The sequence below is a fragment of the Diadema antillarum genome, unplaced genomic scaffold (assembly GCF_040938485.1).
Source record: "Diadema antillarum isolate AM-2024a unplaced genomic scaffold, OU_Dant_1.0 seq00001360_RagTag, whole genome shotgun sequence".
Lineage (NCBI taxonomy): Eukaryota > Metazoa > Echinodermata > Echinoidea > Diadematoida > Diadematidae > Diadema > Diadema antillarum.
The window spans coordinates 129889-140448 of NW_027272123.1; the positions used below are offsets into that span (position 1 = coordinate 129889).

A 10560-nucleotide genomic window follows, 5' to 3' on the forward strand; every position below is an offset into this window, starting at 1 on the left:
TATGTTAGAAGTCAGTTAAAGAGTGCCGCAGCTCACACGGGGCCAGCACTAGCTGTCTGTACTGGGCCCAGCCCCCCAGTTACTTAGCCCGGGCAGCGCGCCCGGGCATGACAACTCTCGCTCTCGCTCGGTCACACTAACAGCCACAGCATAATACTAGTACTAGTAGGCAGGAGCCGGTGGTGGCACCTCCCTGCACATGCTGCAGCTAGCAGCTCCATCCATAGAACGTCTACACAGATCTCTATGGATTGCCCATGACATTCAACAAGACCTATCATTTTCCACTCGACAAACTGAACAATATGATTTAACTGTTTGCCGTAGTATAACTACAGACACACAAAATTGGAAACCTCACATCAAACTTACCGACAAAATTGTTATCAATATATCTGGCAACCTGACAACAGCCCAAGTTTTGAAAAGCTTCTATAGAGAATTGATGCAGCAGACAGCATTTTCTCATGTACACTCGGAAGTTGGTGGTCGCAGAATTGGCCGTTCGGTCAAAGGTTATTTCCAAGGAGATCGCACGCAAAAAAGTTGGGGCGAAGCGCTGCGTTGTTCCACTGCCTAAAAATTTAGTTCTATGGTTAGCCTCGCTTAATTTCTAGTCCTAACCTGCTGAGCAATATTTAGTCACGTATTTTACAAAGACTAATTTAGGGTTAATTCAAAAAGGTATCTTTGTTGAAAATATCTGTAGAATTGTACTTTCAAAAAAAAAACTTGTAGCGTAACAATAGACCGGATCACGACCACATTGCATGCTACGCGGAAGCATGTGTGTGTTGTTGTCAAGCGGTGATTCAACAAGAGCGGTAAACAACAGTGCTGGATAGCACACCGCACACAGTGGAGAAAAGCCCTGACATTTACCATCGGTGCGACCAGCACCAACTACCCGAGTTTGGCCCGTCCCCGTGAATAGAAATTCCGGCGAGGTATTGTGCTACAGGTAGCTTCGTGGGTGGGTGCGTGCCTATATGCCTTCTAGCTTCTTCAAGTTGAAGGGCCGAGACGTCGCGTGTGTGAAATACCACGAACAGTTTATACCAAATCTAAGTCTTGAAGTAGAATGAAGTGAACTCTTTGATGATACAGAATCTCATCAAATAATATAAAAGAAAATGCAGACAGTAAAAGCAAGGGATCGACTGGAAAATGTGAGGATTCATTCCCCCGAAGTGCGCGACAAATTACTGGATGATGCGAGAGAAAACGATACCCAGAAGGTGGTAAGTACACACAGAGTTTAAAATGTAACCAGAATGCCCGAAAATTCGGGTAAGAAGAGATTCAGATTTTAGAGTCAATGTTCCTCAAATTTTATTGTGATAGTCATAGTTAGAGCTCTCATTTAGTATGATATGGACACTAGTTTTGTTTTTTGATAAGGAATACTGGGTGGAGTGTGGGCGGTTACACGGACAGCAGTGATCGACTGAATGGTGGAAGTGAGGTGTGAATGGCAGTGTGTGTGCATGGACATTCTGACACTTCTGATCAGTGTGAAGCCTGCAGCAGAGGTTTGTTCCTGTGACTGTAGCCTTCCTATAATTGGCTTTTACTCTTTATAGACTACTTTATGCCACTTTTTTTTTTTAATACTTGAAGTTGAGGGGCTGCTTGGTTAATGTTTGATGTTCTGAAATGGGCCCTACCTTTCTGTCACTGTAGACTAGGTCTAGAAGTTTTATAGACCTAGGCCTGGGCCTGTTACTATTACTATTAGATTTGTTTTTTATTTAATTTCAAGAACCCAACTAACCTGATTATTGTCCAAGTAGAATTTATATGCACACATTTGATGATATGCCAGTCATCTAACTCGTTAAACCAATTGACTATGGCCGTGATATGAGTTTATCTGATGATATGTTGGCTTATACATACTTAGTGTCTAGGGCCTATTCTTTTCTTTTATTTCTCCTTTTTCCATGTTCTAATCTACCATTGACATTAGAATCATTTAGATTAACTACATCTAATATAATGTATTGTATATACAGTAGATGTCTAGTTGGTTTTAAAAAAAGCAGCCCTCTTTTCTCAATATTCATCTGTTTCTTAAATGAGGAGGATTTCGATTATTCCACTTGACAATTCTGTTTCAGACTCTGCAAGTGACTATGTAAAAGGTTATCCTCACTAAAGAAATTGTGAAATATCAATGTTGGCTTTCCTTCTTTGAAACCTAACAGTTCACCAGGAGGTATGCTTGGAGAAGAAAGTTAGAGGAGCTACCTGAGCAGACAGAGCCAGCATCATCCCCGCAGGCGCTGGTAGACAGGCGGCCCTGGAGCACTCCGGTCCCGAGTAGGGCCAGCATGGCCTCAGCAGGCAGCTCACGGTCTGCTCTGGACCAGACGACCAACATTCAGAATTGGCTCTGCCAGAAGGCTGTCAGACATGTCCAGGTGAGTTGACTAAATTATTAGCAGGTTTGCTTTGCTTTAGCTGAGATGAGAGAGGACACCAATAACATTTGAATTCTTTAGTCTTTAGATGTTTTTATTTTTTCCTTTCTTTATGAAAAAAGAGTTATCCAAGGCAGGAATCATTTGTAAGGCAAATAATTGTGGTTACACATGTGTGCGTACCACATGCGTTTTTGGTAAAATAATGTCCTAGAAAAAACAAAACAAACTTATTTATGACCCTATGTAACATGGTTGTTTAAGGAATGAACCTCTGCTGCTCTTTGATCTTGTCAATCATGGATTGTTTTGTCACATGAAGTTATTTGATTGAATATGGCTCTCACATAATAAATGTATTATATTCACTTTTATATGAAGAAGATCACATTCATAAAAGAATATGTTGTTGATCTATTTTCTTTTAGTGATTTTGAATGCAAAAGTAGGAAGGTATGCAGAAAAGCATATTTTTCTCACTTTTCTTGGTAGATGGATAGACAGATGGGCTGACAGAGATCAATTGATCAAACTTTCAAATATAAGAGGAAGGGAAGGGGTGAGGAAAGCAGAAAGAAAAACAACACTGTGTGAAGTGAAAAGATGCAAGTTTGAATGTTTATAATACAAAAGATGAAAAAGGCCAGATGAATAGGTTACATTGAATCAACAAATCCAATCCAAAACAAAAGGAGAGGAATGCCTGTCATTGGATTGCAGTGGGCATTGATTTAGCATTATTTCTCTCATGTGGCCCATATTGATCTGAGGTTTTGATGGCCTTTGTTAGCACTGTCAACTGCATTGCATGCAAAGACAATTCAGTTGGCACACATGTGTCAGCTTGTTGTGATAAGTAGTGGTGTAGTAACAATTGCAATGTTTAGTTTTTGTACTGTACTCACTGCAATCGAAGTTCCTTTTCTTAACTTGAGTCCTCGACAGCAAGTCAATTGTGTTACTCGACTTGATGCAGATTTCAGAACTCTTAAAGGAGGTACACTGTACAAATTGAAACTTGAAGTGTTTCATCCCAAAGAATGAGCCAGACAACATTGCACTTTTGAATAGGAAATATTTGAGAGTGAGTATTAAAGAAGCGGATACTTCCAATAAACAGCACTGTCCAATACCACCAGGACTTCAGTGATTGGTATTTGATGATAAACTGTATTTGACTGCACAGTGAGAAGAATTTTCAAGCTTGCCCTGATTCTACACGGTGTGAAAAGCCAACTTACAAAAGATCTTTCTCCTTTGTCGCATAGGACAATATGGCTGTTGCTTCTTTGTTTGCTCTAGGAGGGAAGAATCAGATACCTTCTTGTAAAGGACTCTTCACAAACAATTAACTTCATGAACAACACTCCATTGCTCTCCCTCTGTTCTCTGACGCTACTTGATTGGAAGTGGGCTTAAAATTTCTGTAGCCTTCTCGTGGGAGGATCTACTTGTGAAGATGAAAAGATTTGATGATAGGAGTAACATTTTAGAGAAGGGTATTTTCAAGACATGGCACATATGTTTGCACAATTTTATGTAGTCATCAAAAATACAGTTCTTTCATTGCAATTCAACTTGCCTAAAATATTTCATTATAACTCACTCAGCCCCACTGTACTTTTCAAGGACAAGCAATTCTATAGAAGTTTCACGTAAAGTTTGAAGTTTTTTAGTTTAGAATACGTGTACATAAATTCGCTCTGTGAATCCTGAAAGCAGGAAAAGTTTCAAGACACAGCTGTTATACGTGTAAGAAATGTCATCGGCATAATATGTCACACTTCTACTTGTGCGATAGAGATCTTTGCTGGGTTTGAACCTTTCAAATTTCCACACATTTTGCTTGTAATTACTATACACACTAGTTTCTTGTGTTTTCCGATATCAAGATCAAACCACAGGCTTGCTAGTGTGTTCCTTAGTATTCCTTTATCCGCTCTTCATACTCAGGAGATCCTTGAAGAAATGAAAGATGAGATGATATTAAAACTGCTGATGATGCTATTCAAATGTCACACAGGTCTGACAAATAAGTGTTACATACGCTTGTAATCTGAGTGAAGGCCAGAAAACAGGCTGTTTGTTGAGTTGGACACTGGTTCACATGAGTCCTACAGGCCTTTTCACTGAATTTTTAATGAGATCTCCATTGAGGAATCATCATTGCATTGGTTATGACTCCTAGACAGACCGTCTTCTCTCTACATGGTTTGAAAAATCAATATTTTTACCTCTGGAGAAAGATCTTCCCATGATAATCCGAAATCAGAGGATAGGGATTGTACATTGATGGAGGTTGCCAGTACAAGAGAATCCACCAATCTATAGCATAGACAATAGTCGAGATTCATTTGATTGGGTCATTAATCAATATTAGAGCTCATTGTTAAAGGGAGATCAACAATTGTGACGGCGATGATGGGGGGGGGGGGGGGGGGAGGGGAGGGGTCAAAGGATTCTGTTGCTGTGAGAAACAAGGAGGAGGGCACGCATCCAGCTTGAGCAAATTTATCTGCAGGAGACATGTTATCTGTGTTGGTGTACATATTTTGTGTAGAATTATCTTTAAATGCAGGTCACAAACATGACCATGAACTCAGTATGAAGTTCACAGTACATAGGCAAATCAAAGATAACTTAGCAAATACAACTGTAGAAGGGGGAGGGATGGGGGGAGGGATGGGGGGAGGGATGAGGATATTTCTTGTAAGAATAGGGAAATATCAAATAGTTTGAAGCATGGATAAGAGAGACATTTAGTGTAGGATTGGCATTTCCTGGTAACATGGATTCTAATGGTGATCATGGGAATAGGCCACTATTTATTGCTGGTGTCCTTGGTTGCTGAGTTATAACAGGCCTCCCGTAAAATAGGTTTATATTTGAGGGATATGAAGCTACTGATTCTGGTTTATTGCCTGGTAAGGTTGTATAATTGATTGGTCCATTTCTAAACAAACTAAGAAGAGATACCTCATGAATATCTGCATGTGTGGCTACTAAGGTATACAGGGTCCTTGGAGGGTAGGTGATGTTTTTCTATTTACTCTTCTGCTGTCTACTTCACTAATGGTGTAGGTTTGTTTGCAAACGCACTAGAGTCTACAAGTAGTTCAGTGGCTTAATGAACGCAGCCTTGGTGCAGTCAGATGTATGGCTGCTCTGCGGTTGTCGTAGCAACCCATTGTGTAATGAACTGCTCACTAATTAGCGTGCAGATTCTGTATATATGATACACGGTACATGGTTATATTGTCAACTACTGGGTAGAGTGTGTCTGGCATCTGCAATTTATTTATTGCTTATGGAATAAAAAAAAAAGGAAGAAAAACAGTGTATGGTTTTACAGTCCCTGTAGGGAATATTAAAAGTAGGCTCCAGTCAAAACAAGTTGTTGGACCAAAAATTGAAGGGAATGTTCAGCTTTTAAGTGTTTAGATAACCGGTTCATTTCTGTTAAGAAAAGAATTATTTGCCTTGTATAAAAGGGACTGGTAAGATCTAGTTGATATTTTGATCCCAGTTCCATATGTTCTCATGATAACTTGAATTTTCAATTTAGAAGTCTTTAATTACTGTTTGAAGTGTTAACATTGTATGCAATTACTATTTTTCTTCCATGACTATCTTTTCAGGAGAAGGCAGATCCTGAATCCAAGGAAACGAAGAAGATGTACATGGATGTGCTGAATACAGAGAAGACATTTGTCAAAGTAAGTCCCATAACTGCAATACATGCAAAGCTGCATGTTGTCCCAAGTTCCGACTTCCACACCAGATAAAAACATACACCAATTGTGCGCTTACATTGTTTTCTATACTGGATGTTTCACGGGTGCAAAGTTACAGTACACAGTGTGTTTTCTCAAATTTATCAGATGTACTTGTACTCTGTACTTGCAATACTTTTAGGAGAGTAAGAGCCTAAGAATGCACAAAATCCCACTTCAGTTCTCTCAAAGAGCAGGGTGCAGCCCAAGTGAAGTGGTATATCATGCTTGTACACACAACACCTGGAAAATTATAAAACAGATAATGCCCCCCATGGTATGCCCAGGGGTTATTTGTGATATTGGAAAAAAAAAACCCAACAACAACAAGAAGCAAATCTTATCATGCCAGAAGGAATATAATAGATTGTATGTAAATGAAATGAATCAGCCTTTTTGGCAGCATGAAACTTTCGCGAATTGCCACTGGCATCCAATGCATTACAGTGTAGACAAAAACTTTCAGTGCTTTTTAATTTCCCGAGTCTTGAATCTTGCAAAATTCAGGAAATTAAAATGCGTGCGAACATTTCTGGTTTTACAGTAATTCTCTTAGTTATGGATTCCAAAGCAATGATACCACATCCTAAGAATTGTTATCCAGACTCATGACTGATGATGCATCCTGTTTTTCTTTTCCCGATCACCTCATCTCAGGACGTAGACCACTACCTCATGAACAAATCCTTCCTGGACCTGCGCAAAAAGGAAATGCTGTACAAGAAGTGGAGCGAGAGAATCTGGGAGCCAATCGACGGCAGCATCTACCGCGAGATGAAGAACTACCCCAAGGTGGACCGGAGGAAGCGCAACATCTACAAGGAATATCTTCGCCATGGCAACAGGAAGGTGAGAGGAGAGGAGAAGGAAAACAGATCAAGACAACATGTTTTTTTTTTTTAAATAGTTTATCCTAAAGTAACATAAAAAGTGACAGGTTTTATGATAAACACTGTGCAGCATCATAAACAAAGTGCACAGATACTGCACAAATATTGTAATAACATGATTGCTTCATTTGTTTGGCATATCTGCAACCAACATCTGCCAGAACAGTAGACTTCATAGCCTGTAACTTTGTAACCTTTTGCCTTAGATTTGACAAGACTTTTGCTGGCCTTTTAGTATGACCGTACGCTATTCATCAAAGTTAACTGAGACTATATTGAAGTTCAGGCTTTAAGAAGACCACACAGCTTATGTTTATGTAATATATTATAGTCATAACCATATGATCACATGCCTTTTAACACTGAAAGTTCTTTTACTCGTTGTTCTGTTGTTCTTATGGAACTGAGAATGTTCATATTTTGACCATTTTATTCATTTGCCATTCCAGGGTTTTGTGTTCCTGGACACCTATGACCAGGAAGAATATGATCCCATGAAGCTGGTTGTTCCAAGGCCAGCTCCCCTCAAAATTCACCGAAACACCCAGGAAGACCCAACCCTGCACCAGGAGAGGGAGAGGAACAATGAGGACAGGACCATCCTAGCTTGCCAAACAGGTAACGGTCCTACTACCCCTGGTCCTCCTGGCTTAATAGCATAATATGCTCTAATTCTTTGTGAATAGACTGCTAGAATTATCTTCCTCTGGTATTATATGGCCCCGTTTCATAAAATTTGTTATCAGTGACAAGTTTTCATAGTTGTTACAAGCTACTGAAATCCTTGCATCTGATTGGCTATGGAGCAAGTTTGTCACAGGAATATGGGAGTTGTCTCTGATAAAAAGTTTTATGAAACGGAACTCTGATCTGTAGATTGCATCCCCCTCCCCCATTTGACTTTTAATGTTGTACCACTTTGCCATACTTGTTCAGAGTAAAACTTCATGTTTTGTTGCTTTGGTTAATATAGGAAAATGAATCCTTTTATCATGTCAAAGAATTACACTGAGCATGTGTTCTGATAACTGTGGCTGTGTTAAAACAGAAGAATGAATTCTTTAAAATTAAGGAAAATATGTATAAGGCAAAGCAGTTTGTAATGCCTTTTTCATATAGTATTGCATGGAATTTCAGACACAGCTTATGATAGTGGCTTTATTCTATTTTTGTGTGGTAAGTATATGAGTTCAATATGACAAAGTCGTAATCTTTTCTTCATCCATTTCAGGTGAAGTTCTGCAGGACAAGGCTGTAGAGCGCCATCGCTTGCCACCGCTGCCGCTGGTTCCTCTCGGTCGCCATGGTACCGAGTGTGCGACGTGGCTGGCCATGCCTCTCCACGACATCGAGAGTCCGGTCAGGCTAGCCAGTCGGCGGAGGATGAACCCTGCCTTCAACGATACCCATTTCGACTTCTCACAACCGCTGTACAGCCCCGAGAATCGGCTGCTGGAGAATTCTCTACAGCCATCCAGTCCTCCACAGGCAGCCATGGTATCAACGTAACCATAGCAACAGCATGGGCACTGTCTCCTCATCCCTCTATTCTGAAATGATGAATTTTACATTACCATCATCCTGACCCGTTTTTCCCTTGATTTTATTCCTCTATTGACACGACCACTCAGAAGGCACAAGTTTCTGTAGCTGACACGATGAGACTAATTCAATCAAGACAAACCACAAGTTGTTTATCGCCAGAACTCATGTACACTGTGTGCGTGTTCTTGAAGCCATTCCAGTGGAAAAGACACAACACTCACAAGCACATTACACTGGAGTGAATTTACTTTGTCTCTTTCTGTCTAGATGTTGTTGAGTGATAAATGTGTTACTCTGCAGTTTGAGACATTTTTTTTTTTTTTCTGAATGGTCAGCTGCCAAATTGATGTTCCTGTGTGATGTAAAAAGAATGTGTTTGGAGATGAAAAATTGCTCTATGCAGATATGCTGCACTGTGAGAAGCCTACTTAAATGTGCACTTTTTTGAACACTTGGCTATGCAAAGCCATGGATGCATTCATTTTTTCAATGTAAGTGTGTCCATGTTTGTGGTACGTTCTTTGCGAAAAAAAAAAAAAATCAGTAGCAGAACAAATAGGTGGAGTTTTGTACTCGAAATATTATGCAAATGCAATCAACTTTAATATGCACTCTATAACTATTTTTTGGTGTGTAAATATTACATTCTGTATGTATGATCATACACATGTGCTTTTTGTATGAATATTCTATGTAATATAAAGAGTAAATGGTACAAAATTTATAGTTAAACTCGAGATATATGTAAGTTTAAGTAAAATACCTTCTCGGAATTCATAACATGTGCTAAATGATGTCATTTTCAAATATCTGTGCTTCATGTATAGTCTTCTTCCTTTCATGGGAATCCCACATGTGTAAAATGCCTCTAAAATGGTTCATTTTGCAAACATGGCTGTACTATCAAGCGAAAGATTAAAATGAGCCTTGTTCTGGTATTACTGATACCATTGCCATTAGATATTTCTTCGTGTACTGGTACTCAAGGTTATATTTCTGTGTGCTTTTTTGCTGAAAGATCAGCTATAAAATTAGAAATATACCACTGTGTCCCCTAGCACGTGTCGATAAAATGTTAATTGATTGATATGGATGAGGATCATTCATTGTCATGGCTATAATTACACATTCTTCATCTATCACTACATGTCTTTGAGACCTGCTGTAAAACACTCAAGCCCTCTACAGCATTCTTTACTCAGTCTGCACAAGTAAACAAAGAGTGTAAATGATATGTTATTGCCAATCTTGAGTCTTAAAATGTGATGCTAATTACATTTCATTGTGGATGAAGAGAAAAATTCCTTTATGTAGCCAAAAGAACAAAATCAGCACGTCTCTATTTAGAATTACCTGAACATATGCCTTTTTCACCTCCAAATACTGTATATGATGTCCAAGTGTCCTTTTTGTCATTGAAAGTGCCATGTATTTACAGTGGACAGGATTTTTTTTTTTTTTGAAACACAGAATTATGCAAAAGCAGTCAACACTTCTGGAGTACATGTTTTTCTACTATGCATATTTTAATATGAAAATACACAAGCTGCTCAACATTGAATATCTGATATGAATTGTTTATGTCAATATCAAAGACTTTTGCTGTATTATTAATGTTAAATCAGAGGTGTGTGGTATACATTGTACGACTTAGCAGCATTTTGCTAGTGGACATTTTTACTCAACACAAAGCAATATAGATGGTGTGGGACATACATGTATACTGTTGAGATCACAGGGTCATTAATAAAGACAGCATTTGTCATTATTTTGAACTTCTTGAATGTTATTACAGATATATCACATAGCCTTCACTGCAGACCAAGCTTAGGGTAAGATGTCAGAGACTGCACAATGAAAGAAGTATATTGATACCTTTGATTAGAAAGTATACAAATCAGAATTGAACATTACTTTTGTGCAGTAACA

The 10560-nt window shown here is 39.0% G+C and overlaps 1 protein-coding gene across 1 annotated transcript; it reads left to right on the forward strand.

The window, feature by feature from the left end:
• Positions 1-1076: 1076 nt before the first annotated feature.
• Positions 1077-8595, forward strand: LOC139708641 (protein FAM228B-like). The gene is made up of 6 exons (XM_071620580.1): positions 1077-1241; positions 2208-2423; positions 6062-6139; positions 6854-7045; positions 7536-7704; positions 8318-8595. Exons 1-6 carry the CDS (start codon positions 1134-1136, stop codon positions 8593-8595), a joined length of 1041 nt encoding a protein of 346 aa, XP_071476681.1. The 5' UTR covers positions 1077-1133.
• The last annotated feature ends 1965 nt before the right edge of the window (positions 8596-10560 follow it).

Excerpts from the sequence above, each read along its gene's own strand:
- LOC139708641 (XM_071620580.1), top strand. The coding sequence starts at position 1,134 with ATGCAGACAGTAAAAGCAAGGGATCGACTGGAAAATGTGAGGATTCAT. Across the intron at positions 1,242-2,207 it reads AAAACGATACCCAGAAGGTG|TTCACCAGGAGGTATGCTTG; the intron begins GTAAGTACACAC and ends GAAACCTAACAG. Across the intron at positions 7,705-8,317 it reads CATCCTAGCTTGCCAAACAG|GTGAAGTTCTGCAGGACAAG; the intron begins GTAACGGTCCTA and ends CATCCATTTCAG.